This window comes from Cebus imitator, unplaced genomic scaffold (genome assembly GCF_001604975.1).
Source record: "Cebus imitator isolate Cc_AM_T3 unplaced genomic scaffold, Cebus_imitator-1.0 Scaffold52, whole genome shotgun sequence".
NCBI lineage: Eukaryota > Metazoa > Chordata > Mammalia > Primates > Cebidae > Cebus > Cebus imitator.
This window is the reverse complement of record NW_016107367.1, coordinates 3,033,320-3,047,269: the sequence shown is the minus strand read 5'-3', so window position 1 is coordinate 3,047,269 and position 13,950 is coordinate 3,033,320. Positions and strand designations below refer to the sequence as shown.

Sequence of the window (13,950 nt, the reverse complement as noted above, 5' to 3'; positions counted from 1 at the left end):
TACCACAACTTAGGAGCTCAAGAAATATTTGTTGAGCTAAATAGCATTCTTCCTGTGATGGTTGACCAAAGTCTTATTTTTCTAACACTTTCTTGTAATCATGTGGAGTAAAACTTGAAGGATTTTCAGAACAAAATATTTTGGTCTATTAAATGGCTGATTAAAAGAACTAGACTGAGGAACTATGTAGCCACTGAGTCTTCGCTCTGTGAGGAAAAGGTACATTGAAAAGGATGAAGACATACTTTGGAAGACTGACTATCCTTGGTGAGACACTGCAATGCAGGACTTCCTGGCACAGCTGGGGATGAAAATCTGAGATGCCATTGTGCTGTGGCTGAGTCCGTATTTTAAATTTCTGTAAATTTAATTATGGAGGCAATAATCGAGTCCTTAAGATATTGATATCACTTAATCCTTTCTATTTATATACACAGATTTTCACTTCTAAAATTATTGGTAAATAAAACCAATAGGCCGGGCGCGGTGGCTCAAGCCTGTAATCCCAGCACTTTGGGAGGCCAAGGCGGGTGGATCACGAGGTCAAGAGATCGAGACCATCCTGGTCAACATGGTGAAACCCCGTCTCTATTAAAAATACAAAAAATTAGCTGGGCATGGTGGCACGTGCCTGTAATCCCAGCTACTCAGGAGGCTGAGGCAGGAGAATTGCCTGAACCCAGGAGGCGGAGGTTGCGGTGAGCTGAGATCGCGCCATTGCACTCCAGCCTGGGTAACAAGAGCGAAACTCCATCTCAAAAAAAAAAAAAAATAAATAAAATAAAACCAATAAACCAGCTCATAGCATTTAATGAAGGAAGAAGAACATTTATCAGGCCTTAAGACCATTTCAGGTATTTCGGATTTAGCTGTGGTCATAGCAACTTGACATCTGCCTCTACCTATTGAAAAAGGCAGCCAGGCATTTTCTCCTTACCCCATGTAGTCCAGGTCAGAGAAAATGAAAGTCTTGTTGATGTCAAAGCCACAGGCAATGATGTCCTTGGCATTCTCCACAGCATAGCCGTAGGCCTGGTCCAGAGTCAGGTCCTTCCACAGATACTTCTCGTCATCCGTCATCTGGATGACCAAGGGCACGTTAAACACATCCTGGAGCCACCTAAAGAAACATGGGGGAAGAAAGCTGATGTCTCGTCTCCCCTGTGGAGGAATGCCACTATGCATCTGAAAACATGATTCCTACTTAATGTAGGTTAAAACTTTCTTGCCTACAAAACCACAATTTGAATCATGATATGAATTTGACTTTGGATAATGATAAGGGCTACTACCATTTATTGACCAAGATGGCCCAGTATGCCCTGTGTTGGCTGCTCTATACACTTTGTTTTGAAACCTTACAATAGCTTTATGAGGCAGGTATCAGTCTCATCTTGAAGATGTGGAAACTCAGACTCAGAGAAGTAGCTGGCCCATGGCCATGTGGACACGGAGCAGGATGAGAAGAGGAGCACGTCTGGCTGACTCCAAAGCTGCACTCTCCCCATCACTCCATGTTCCTCTGAAGTGAGCCCAGGAACAAAGTGAATGGAAGCCAAAAAAGTGCCAACTCTTGACATCTTGGCTGCTCAGCAAATGAACTAGCATGATCTTGTCAGTTCTAAACATGGTTTATAAGTAACATTCTCAATTCACTAAGAGAGTAAGAAAATTCATAAGATCCAATACTTACTTTGTGAAAATAAATGGAATGAGGTGACCCACATGCATTGCTTCAGAAGAGGGGCCCCTGCCCGTGTACAGATAAAATGGCTTCTTATTTTCATAGGCATCAAGAACCTGATTCATATCTCTAAAGGAAAAAGGAGAAGAGGAAAAGTGTGATTTTCTGAGAAAAACATCAAAGCACTAGTGTACTTTTGGAAATGAAAAACAAAGACAGAGATGAAACAACATAGATAACTAGAGTTTGTTACCTTTGGTGCCTATGATATAAAAATGACAGGAAACTTCTACTGAAATGGTTTCTTCTATGAGTGTTTTAAAATATAAAATGTGCAGGTTTGGAATGACATGTTTAAAAGACGGATCTGGCTGTGCAGTTACTGGGGCTCTTGGAATCCCTCCAAACATCAGTGCTGACATACTATGAGCTTGGTCCACTTCCCTGGGGACACTAGGCCAACACCATACAATCCTTGCTCAGAATCACGCAGCTCGAGGACTCTCAGAGCAAGACCAGGCAAACTACATGGGACCATACAGTCCTGGCTTAGCAGGGAAAGTAAGAATTGTCCTCTGGGAGTTCAGAGGTCAAGTCCCCAGCTGGAGATCTGATCTGGGTCCCTCAGCCAACTTGGGACTAGGTATCTTCATCTGCAAGTCACTCTAGAGTCATTCGCCTCCCCACGAGGTTGCTTCCAGTCTCAGCTGCCTGGGCCCTGCCTCCAGAGATTGATTCAATGGATCTGAGGTGCTCTCTGGGAATGTGTAATTTTAAAAAGCTCTGTGAGGTTCCAATGTTCAGCAGGGTGGGAAACCAGCACTCCAGGATGAATGCCCTTTGTTTCTGGGTAAAGTGTCCCCAAATACAAGAGGAATATCTACGTTTTCCAGAGGTCTGGGTAGAAGAATCTAGAGAAGAGTATTCTGAAAGTGACTTCTCCTTACATTCCCCAAGACCAGCGTCAGTGGTGCTCATCTCTGGACTGATACAATTGTGGGTGTTTGGTTTTTGGGCTTAGTTTTTATTTTATTCCCCACGAAATGCTCACATGCTGCTTTTGAAATAAGGAAAGAAAATAACCCATAATTTTGGAAGTAAAGTATCCTTCTTTGGTTCTCACAATTAGCTAAATTAAACTTTTATGGCCTTACAGAAGAGAAAAAAAATGCAGTTGTCCCATGAGCTGCTGTTCCTGTGTTTACAGGAAGCATCTGAGAACACATCGTGTGCTTCGTCCTGAGGTGCTCCTGAGAAGTGTGCAGAAATTTACTGGGCTCCAATTTTGAGCTCATCTTTTATGAGGATGGGTTTCCAGCAGAGACTCATTCAGCTACTGACGGAACCCAGGCACCTGCCCACCACTTGAAGTTTGATTGTGCATGGTAGATCTCATTTAATCCCCAATTTTACAGATGATAAAATTAGATAGAGTGGCAGCCTGAAATTTGAGAATGGGCAAATGCCTCAGGTCCTATGCTTTCTTATGCCAAGAGGCTACAGGATTACTATACTGCAGTCAATAAACAAGTCATAAGGGCAGTGAGAAGAACCATGTAATACTAAGATAAAAAATGCTGACTACAAACCAACAAAATTAGTAAACTTTGAACCAAAGTGACTGGGGGTGGGGGTGGTGGAATAAAAGAGAAGACTCAAATTACCAAAATCAGGAATATAAGAAGGGGTACTACTACTAACCTTCTAGGAATGAAAAGGATTACTATATAAGGGAATACTAGGAATAACTGTATACCAATAAATAAGATAACCTTGATGAAGTAGACAAATTCCTAGAAACAAATTACTGAAACAAACCCAAGAAGAAACAGACAATATGAACAGGTCTGTAACAAGCAAAAAGACTGAATTTAGTAATCAAAAAATTTCCTACAAAGAAAAGCCCTAAACCCCCTTTTCACTGGTAAATTCTATCAAATGTTCAAAAAAGAATTAACACCAATCCTTTGCAAGCTTTTCCAAAAAAACTGAATAAGAACTACATCCCAACTAATTCTATGAGGCCAGTATTACCCTGATACCAAACCAGACAAAGACATTAAAAGAAAACTGTAGACCAATATTCCTTATAAATGCAGATATAAAAATCCTCAGCAACTCACAAACCAAATCCAGCAACACATAAAAAGGATTATACACATGATTGAAAATCAACTGATTTTCAACACCATGATCAAGCGGGATTTGTTCCAGGAATGCAAGGTTGATTTAACACACAAAAATCCATCAATGTGATACACCATACTAATAGAATAGAGGCCAAAACCCACATGATCATCTCAATAAACACAGAAAACTCATTTGATAAAATCTAGTATCTTTTCATAATAAACACACTTTAACATGATGAAGGGTATATAGAAAACCCACAGCGAACATACTCAATGGTGTATATTCAGTCTTTACTGAAAGCTGGTCCCCTAAGATCAGGAATAAGAAAAGGATGCCTACTTTTACCACTACTATTCAACATCCTACTGAAAGTTCTAGTCAGAGAAATTAGGAAAGAAAAAAAATCCAAATTAGAAAAAAGGAAGTAAAACTGTCTCTAATAATAGGAGATATAATCCTATATGCAGAAAATCCTATACGATCTGCAAAAAGAAAAAAGCATTAGAGCTAATAAGCTCAGCAAAATTTCATGATATAAGATTAATACACAAACATTAGTTGTATTTTTTTTTTGTTTTGAGATAGAGTTTTGCTCGTTGCCCAGGCTGGAGTGCAATGGCGTGATCTTTGCTCACTGCAATCTCCGCCTCCCGGGTTCAAGCAATTCTCTTGCCTCAGTCTCTTGAGTAGCTGGGATTACAGGCACCCATCACCATGCTGGGCTAATTTTGTATTTTTAGTAGAGATGGGGTTTCACCATGGTCAGGCTGGTCTCGAGCTCCTGACCTCAAGTGATCCACCTGCTCAGCCTCCCAAAGTGCTGGGATTACAGGTGTGAGCCACCGTGCCTGGCCATCAGTTGTATTTCTATCCAGTAGCAATGAACAATCTGAAAATGAAATTAAGAAAATGCCATTTACAATAGCATTAAAAAGATAAAATCCTTATGATTTAATCAAAGTGCATAGCAAAACCTATACACTGAAAATTACAAAATATCAAAGAAAGAAATGAAAGAAGTAAAAAGAAATCCCATGTTCATGAATTAATATTTTAAGATGGCAGTACTCTACAAACCAATCTCCAGATTCAGTGCAATCCCTATCAAAATCCCAGCTGCTGCTTTTGCGGAAATGGGAAAGCTGAAATTCGTATGGAAATGCAAGGGGCCTAGAATACCTCAACAATCTTGAAAAAGAACAAAGTTTGGGGATCCACATTTTCTAACTTCAAAACTGACTACAGAGCTATAGTAATCAAGTCTATGTAGTACTAGCATAAGGATAGATATATAGATCAGTGGCATAGAGTTGAAACTCTAGAATGAAATCTTTAAATATATGGCCAATTGATTCTTGGCAAAAAATGCCAAAAAATTCAGTAAGGAAAGAATAGTCTCTTTGAAAAAGAGTGCTGAGATAGGCCGGGTGTGGTGGTTCACACCTGTAATCCCAGCACTTTGACAGGCTGAGGTGGGCAGATTATGAGGTCAGGAGTTCAAGACCAGCCTGGCCAAGATAATAAAACCCTGTCTATACTAAAAATACAAAAATTAGCTGGGCATGGTGGCGCGCACCTGTAGTCCCAGCTACTCAGGAGGCTGAGGCAGGAGTATCACTTGAACCCTGGGAGGCGGAGGTTGTGGTGAGCCGAGATCGCATTTCAGCCTGGGCAACAGAGCAAGATGACTCTGTCTCAAAAAAAAGAACGAAGTTGGAGCTGTACCTCACAAATATACAAACATTAACTCAAAAAGGATAAGAAACTGAAAAGTAAGAGCTAAAACCACAACCTTTGGTTAGGCAGTGGTTTCTTAGATATCATATTAAAAACACAATCAATCAAAGATAAAATAAACTGGACTTCATCAAAATTTAAAAACTTTTATACTTCGGCTGGGCGCGGTGGCTCAAGCCTGTAATCCCAGCACTTTGGGAGGCCGAGGCGGGTGGATCACGAGGTCAAGAGATCGAGACCATCCTGGTCAACATGGTGAAACCCTGTCTCTACTAAAACTACAAAAAAAATTAGCTGGGCATGGTGGCGCGTGCCTGTAGTCCCAGCTACTCAGGAGGCTGAGGCAGGAGAATTGCCTGAACCCAGGAGGCAGAGGTTGTGGTGAGCCGAGATCGCGCCATTGCACTCCAGCCTGGGTAACGAGACCGAAACTCTGTCTCAAAAAAAAAACAAAAAACAAAAAAAAACTTTTATACTTCAAAGGACCATCAGAAGAGTTAAGAGACAACCTATATAATGGAAGCAAATATTTGCAAGTATTATATGGATAAGAAACTAGTATCCAGAATATATAAAGAACTATTATAACTCAACAATAAAAAGACAACCCAATTAAAAAGTAGGCAAAGGATCTGAATAGACATTTCTCCAAACAAGATATAAAAATTGTTAATATCTTTGAAAAGATTCTCAACATCACTAGTCATTAGGGAAATACAAATAAAAACCACAATGAGATACTACTTCACACACATTAGGATGGCTATAAAACACAACACCATGGAAAATAACAAGTGTAGGTGAGGCTGTGGAGAAACTGGGAGCTTCCTATGTTGCTGGTGGGAAAGTAAAATGATACAGTTGCTGCAGAAAAGTCTGTCAGTTCCTCAAAGAGTTAAACGTGGAATTACTATATAAGCCATTAATTCTATTTCCAGGTACAGGTATTGACTGACTTACAACCTATGCAACTTACGACCATTCGACTTTACGACCACAATCGCTAGCCATGACTGCTCTGCGTCTGGCAGTGTAAACGTTGCCCAGCTGGGCGTATGACAGTGTGGACCAGCTTCCGGCAGCACTACCATCTCCGCGTGCACCATTTCAACTGTTATCCCAGACTCGGTACAGCAATTTGTGTTTTGTGTCTTGGATATTTTTCATCAAACCCCTCCCAATAAACTTCTTATACATTTCGAAGCAATGGACCCAAACATCGAACGATTTGCAAGGATTGAACGGATGGCGCACGATGTGTTTCGTCCGTATCGTGAAATTTATGAAGAAAAAAAGAAACATACGATTCAGACAAAGCTCACCATGTTTATGAAAAAACCAGCTCCGGTAACCCCAACTGCTGCCTCAGATGACGACATCAACGATCCGCAGCCAAGCACCAGCGGCCAATAAAATGTTTCGTACATGTTTATATATTTTGATATGTTTTGCAATTGGGAAAATGTTTCCTATGGTATTTTTTACACCTGTATTTTGTATTTTTGTATGCACCTGTATTTCGTAATTTTGTATGTTTTACAAATATTAAACCAGTTGTACTGGTAATACAGTGTTTTACTTAAACCTGACGAATGTAAAAATAAGAAACAAAATGGTGTAGAGATGATACAAATGGCATAAAATGAACAAAGAAAATTATGATATATAACAATAATGAAAGAAAATTATGATAAAATATGACCTAAAGATTTTTGTAACATCATTTCACAGTACTGTACGTATAGCCTACTCAACTTATGACCAAATCATGTTACAACCAGTCTGTCGGAACCAGTCGTGGTCGTAAGTCGAGCACTAGCTGTATATGCTCAAGAGAATTGAAAACATACATCCACCCAAAAACTTGTATACAAATGGTCAGAGCAGCATTATTGATAACCAAAAAGTGAAAATAACTCAAATGTCCATCAACTAACCAATGAATAAACAAAATGTGAGTTATATCTATTCAATGAAATATTATTTGGCAATAAAAAGGAATCCAGTTCTGATATATGCTACAACGTGGAGGAACCTTAAAAATGTTATGCAAAGTAAAAGCCAGACACAAAAGGCCACGTTATACAATCCTTTATATGAAATGCTTAAATCTATATATATAGAAAACAGATTAATGGTTGCCAGTTGGGAGGGAGAAATGGGGGATGACTGCTTAACCCATTTATGCCTAGTGTTCCATTATTGGAACGCTAAGCTTGTAGGAGTTATTTATATCCTACTGCTCAAGATGATCGCCAAGGTCTGATTTTTCACAAAAAAATTTTGCCACCTCTGGCATAAATGGGTTAATGGTTAGAGGTTTCTTTTTGGGGTGATGAAATGTTTTGGAATTAGATAGTCATGATGGTCTCACACCCTTGTGAATATACTAAAACCCACTTAATTGTATACTTACAAAAGTGAGTTTTATAATATGTTAATTAAGGAAAACTTTTTGATTACAATCTGCCCAGAAAGTGGGTTGAGCAAGGCCTGGAGTTCTTTGCAGGTAGAATTCAAAGTGTTTGAGCAGACTGCTGGGCTCTGCCCTGGGAGCTATTCTCCTATAATCACGAAGTGCCAGTAGAACAGAACGACCCTATCTCAGATCATAAATTCCATGGACACAGCTTCAAAAATGGTCCTGCCTCAACCCAGATAACCTGTAGGGTGGGAGAGGCAGAAACCCTTTGGAACCTGCCCATATCTTGAATGTTATCTGCATGGAATTTATGGCTTGAGGTACAGATGCTCTGTTCCACGCATTCTCTATTGGCTTGTCTTTTGGTATGATTTATGAGCAAGTCAATACAATAGGAGGAAGAGGGTTAGGAATTTTAGGAAGCCTACTGTTTGTCGTGTGGGAAATGTTGAACTTGGACATATTAATCTCTTTTGTTTTCGTGACATTTTATAATTTATTTACAGCATGTCATCTGGCAAGTCTCATCTGCAATCTATTGATTCCCATCTTGTGAGGTGGGTAGTCTACAAATGAAAAAACTAAGGGCCTGCGGGTGAATGGACAAGCATGATCCCAAAGTGGGTACTGACAGGACAGAGGGTGGATCCCAGCTTTCTGACAGCTGGCCATCACTTTTCCCACAGTGCCAGGTAGCTTATTAAGAGAGCTGTCTTATGATTTTTTGAACTAAAAAAGAGGACAGGTGAGAAGATCTGTGGTGAAGGGCCCCTGACCTGTGTGAGAAGAAGATGCCTCTGCGCAAGAAGTGGTGTGGTCTTTGGCCGGTGGCTCTCTCTATTCGGTTTATTAGCTCTTTGTCAATTTTACTGCTTCCGAACCGAACTGGAAAAAATTGGAAAAAAGACGAGATGACTTTCTTATGTGGCAGGACGTTTAGTGATCAGATATTATTGAAATGAAGGTGAAAAGGGAGTGATCCGTGCACAGTCTTAATGAATGCAAACCTCTTTAGGCCTTCTACTAAATGTCTTTACCCCCAACATAAAGTAAAAGGCCTTTGTATTAAAATAACAGCTGAGATCAGCACGACTAACAAAACAGGAAGTAAATTACAACACAAAATGCTGTTTTGTCTGAGACCGGTTATTCTGATGGGAAACAACCAGAATGTGGTCCAGCTAGCAACTTTTGACAACAAAATACAAATATACACACATATTTATATATATATATTCACTCGAGGTAAAATTTATATTCATTGACAATCATGATTTCTCACATTGTTTATTTGTTGAACTGAATTAATGTCTGTTGTCAAGTGAATTTTCCGTCATCGATAGTCTATACTCAAATCATGGAAAATGGCTTTGACTTGGATGAAACATTTTAGTTCTGTTTCTTCTGTGACAATCAGCAATGATCTCAGAGTAAAGACTTCAATGGAATGGCAAAGTCATCACTCTTAAGCTGACTTCCAGCCTTCTAGGTCCATAGCCAGTATCCACTCCAATATCCATTACTGGAGGTGAAATCTAAGTAATCTATAATTGACTTATAGCTACTAAATGTTTTAAACAACCATTTCTTTTCTTTTTTTTTTTCTTTTTTGAGACACAGTCTTGCTCTGTCACCAGGCTGGAGTGCAGTGGAGCAATCTTGGCTCACTGCAATCTCCGCCTCCTGGATTCAAGCAATTCTCCTGCCTCAACCTCCTGAGTAGCTGGGACTACAAGCGCGTGCCACCACGTCCGGCTAATTTTTGTATCTTTTAGTAGAGACAGGGTTTCACCATGTTGGCCAGGATAGTCTCGATCTCTTGACCTCGTGATCTGCCTGCCTTGGCCTCCCAAAGTGCTGAGATTACAGGTGTGAGCCACCACGCCTGGCCTTAAATGACCATTTCAATAGAGCTTTTCCAAGTTCTGAAGTGCTCAAAAAAAGGGAAAAGCTTCTACTAAGCTGTCTACTATAGATCACTATTTTGAAATTTGTTTTATATTGTTATTTTATTTTAAAATAGTCCTTTGGGAATGTTGTACAACCAAAAGATTTTAGGATCCACTTTTTCCTTGGTATTGAAGCTCCACTGAATTTATGATTAACTCAAAATTTAAAAACATTAATGGACTCAACTCAATGGGATCACTTCTAAAAGATGAGGCTTTTTCTGGGAGGAAAAAAGAGGACGTACCAATGAGCTTATCATAGTCTATGCCTTTTGCACTGCTCGTCTGTACTGTCCATGGGTCCACAAAATCCTCTTCAGCTTCTGTGGCGTCTAGGTCATGATTATTGCTAGGTGCTGGGTTCTCTGGAGGACAGTCAGCCTTGTAATCCTCCCCCATGGCAGCTTTGTAGCTCATTTTTAATGACAGCAACATCTTTACTGCAGAATCAATTTCATCCTGAAAAAGGAAACAAAAGTGATGGCTAAAAGTATTACTAATAGCTGCTATTTGCTGAATGCCCATTCTCTGGCAGGCACTGTGCTAAATCCTTTCACACACGTGACCTCAGTTAGTCTCACACCAACCCTACAAGGCAGGCATCATTGTCACTGTCCTTTTCCAGCTCAAGAATCTGAGACTCAGAGAGAAGGAGCTTACCCATAGAATCACAGCAAGTCATCGGCTCAAAAACACTTCATTTTTATCTGTTATTCTTGTGCTACCATGAACACTTTGGGACAATTGCAGTGACACAATATATACTGTCGTTTGTGACAAAGTTCATATGCTAAAGATTTGTCAAATGCCACTGATGCCAGAGAACGTGTGTGACAAGTTCCTTTGAGTATCCTGGAATTCTGCATTGGAACTAAATTTTTACATTACACGCATTGAATTTTTACATTCAATGTAATGTAATTTTTACATTACATTGAATGAATATTTATGGAAATTTAACCAGAGATGTCACTAAGGATAGTAAGAGCAACTAAAACAGATAAAAGCAAGGACAAAAAATGTAGGTTCTCAGGCTATAAATTAAGGAGGGATTCACTGGGAAAGAGTCTTATCACTACACTTTAGTGTTTTATCAAACTATCTTGAAAAAAAAGAAACAAGAAAAGTAAAATGCACCCTTGGGTAGTCTGGAAATCTATTAAAGACTCTTTTGCAGGAGTCCATAGTGGCCACCCCTGGAAGCCTGGTGTTTAAAAAAGCAGGCCTTAATTAAGCTGATTAGTCATGCTATGCCCTAAAGCTCTATTCCGGTAATTGGCCTTGCTGGATTAGATCACAAACAAAGAATATACCCAGTCCAATTTGCTTGCCAAGGGAAATACAAACATTTCCACTTACAGTTTACACAGAATGTTCTTTTTTTAAAATCTCCTCAAATTCCTTTTACCATGTACGGAATGTTCTATAAACACCACACTCCATTAAGAGATAGCTGTTGCATCAGATACAGCACCTAGACCAGAGAGGACTGCAATTCCAGAGTGATCTGTGTTTCAAACCACAAAATCATCTAAAACTCATCATTAAAATGAGTCAGATTTGTGGAATTAGTAGCCCAATGGATACAACTCATAGATGAGATGTTTGCCCAGGTTAGATAGGTATGTTTTACCCATCTCATTTCTGTAGTACCTAGGCTCAGTACTTGCAGAAAATAAATGTTTCGTGTGTATAATCTATTCAATTCTCTATGGGAAGGCTTACCTTGCCTTGAAGTACACGGCGGTCAATAATCCCTTAATAACTAGCTTCGTTGACATTTCATACTCTATGTGGTCTAATTCTGCTTGTAACTAAGAGGCTCTGTAAAAGTCAAGCATTTAACCAATGTCCCTGCTCAAGCACCATCTGCATTCTGGTATAGCACTGAAATAGACAAGCAGGCTCACCTTGTCTATTTTCTTATAATCAGTCTTAATCAGTGTCTGAACCAGGACACTGAAACAGGATTCAAATGCTGATGTTTGCTGGGTGCAGTGGCTCACGCCGTAATCCCAGCACTTTGGAAGGCCAAGGTGGGTAGATTGCCTGAGCTCAGAAGTTCAAGACCAGACTGGGCGACATAGCAAAACCCTGTCTCTACAAAAATAAAATAAAAAAAATTAGCCACGCATGGTGGCGCACACCTGTGTTCCTAGCTAATCGGGGGCTGAAGTGGGAGGACTGCTTGAGCCTGAGAGGCAGAGGTTGCAGTGAGCCAAGATTGCACCACTGCACTCCAACTGGGTGATGGAGTGAGACCCCACCTCCCCCAAAAACCAGATCAGTTTTGTTATTTTTGTTTTTTTGGGACAGGGTCTCACTTCAGTCTCTCGAGTAGCTGGGACTGCAGGTGTGTGCCACCATGTCTGGCTAATTTTTAAATTTTTTGTAGAGACAGGGTCTCACTATGTTGTCCAGGCTGGTCCCAAACACTTGGCCTCAAGTGATCCTCCTGTCTTGGTCTCCTAAGTGCTCGGATTATAGGCATGAGCCACATTACCCAGCCAAAAGCCAATGTTCAGAAAAAAAAGCCAGACCCAAGTCTATATACTACTTGATTACATACAGTTCAACCACAGGTAGAGCTAGCCCTGGTGGAAGGAGTCATGGCAGAGGCTGAGGGGCATGAGGGTGGCTTCCAGGTGCTCTATGCTGGCTCTTGATTTGGGTGCTGGTTACACAGATGTGGTCGTTTTGTGAAAATTCACTGAGGTGTCTGCTTATGATCAGCATATTTCTCTGTATTAGCGGTATATTTAGATTTTGAAGTTACTTACACAAAAAGGAGAAGAAAAAGACTCTGCTCTCTTTCTTAGTATCTAAGATGCAGCATTGCTTCTTCAGTTCTGTTCAAACTATTTCCCCTCACAGCCCTCAGATTCTGACTTATTCCCCCTTAGGAAACTCTCTGCTTTAATGAGCTGCTGCTACTGAAGGATGTTGATCTTGCTCTTTAGATACACTGGCGCAGAAAAGATCTTTGAGGTCCATGCCTAGATAAATGGCAGGCCAAGGAAGAGCTGATGGTGCCCTCTCAGAGAACTGGCACTCCCAATGTGGCTCAAACTATTTTGTTAAAGTTAATTTTTAAAATTTCCAAAACATCAAATGCTTGTAGTACCAAGACATTTCAGGGTCAGACACAAATGTACTTTTGAGTTTTTCATCATTTAACTCTGGTCTCTTTGTGTAACCTCTGATGTCTTCAACGTGTGCCAGTCAATTGCATTAGTCAAAGAATACACTTGGAAGAGTTATTACAAAATGTATTAAGTTGACTAAAATAATGAACATAATTGCAGTCACTAAGAATTACTAACTAAAAACATTTACTAAATGTTATTCAAATTTAATATTAAATGGACAAAAATAGCACCACAAAATGATGGGCTTACATAACCCCACTGGGTCTTTTATTTATTTTATATTTTTGTTTTAAAACAACTTGGTTTAATCTTTCAAGCCCTATTTGGTGAGTAAATCGCTTTCTGTAAATAAGCAACTTCTTTTTTTTTTTTGACATTACTTTCTTTCAGTGCTATTTATTTCCTTTAAAATACGAGCTGGGTGCAGTGGCTTGTATCTATAATCCCAGCAACTTGGTAGGCTAAGGTGGGAGGATCACTCTTGAGCCCAGGAGTTCCAGGGCACTGAGCTACAATCAAACCACTGCAATCCAACGTGGAAAGAGGGAGACCCTGTCCCAAAACACACACACACACACACACACACACACACACACACACACGTTTAAATTGGGTACCAAACAGTCAAAGTAAATTACTGAGGAATGTGAGATAGTTGACACCATCTGGTAACAAGCAAGGAAGAGATGTTTGAAAAGAAGATAACAGATAACGGGAGTTGAAAGTGATGGAAGTTGGGCCGGGCATGGTGGCTCACACCTGTCATCCCAGCACTTTGGGAGGCTGAAGTGGGCAGATCGCCTGAGGTCAGGAGTTTAAGATCAGCCTGGCCAACATGGCAAAACCCCGTCTCTACTAAATATACAAAAATTAGCC

General features: G+C 40.1%; 1 protein-coding gene and 1 long non-coding RNA gene across 5 annotated transcripts in view; one reads left to right on the top strand and one right to left on the bottom strand.

The window, feature by feature from the left end:
- WARS1 (tryptophanyl-tRNA synthetase 1) overlaps nt 1–13,950 on the bottom strand; it is a 40,190-nt gene that overhangs the window by 15,658 nt on the left and 10,582 nt on the right. For all 4 annotated transcript variants that reach the window (XM_017528123.1, XM_037738326.1, XM_017528121.1 and 1 more), the window contains 4 exons: nt 10,171–10,384; nt 8,753–8,861; nt 1,694–1,813; nt 938–1,120 (listed from right to left, as the gene is read on the bottom strand). In XM_017528123.1, the coding sequence (XP_017383612.1) occupies nt 938–1,120; nt 1,694–1,813; nt 8,753–8,861; nt 10,171–10,384 (626 nt within the window). The remainder of the gene's footprint in view (nt 1–937; nt 1,121–1,693; nt 1,814–8,752; nt 8,862–10,170; nt 10,385–13,950) is intronic.
- LOC108304077 overlaps nt 11,227–13,950 on the top strand; it is a 7,968-nt gene continuing 5,244 nt past the window's right edge. The window contains exon 1 of the long non-coding RNA XR_001825117.2: nt 11,227–11,547. This is a non-coding gene — a long non-coding RNA (uncharacterized LOC108304077). The remainder of the gene's footprint in view (nt 11,548–13,950) is intronic.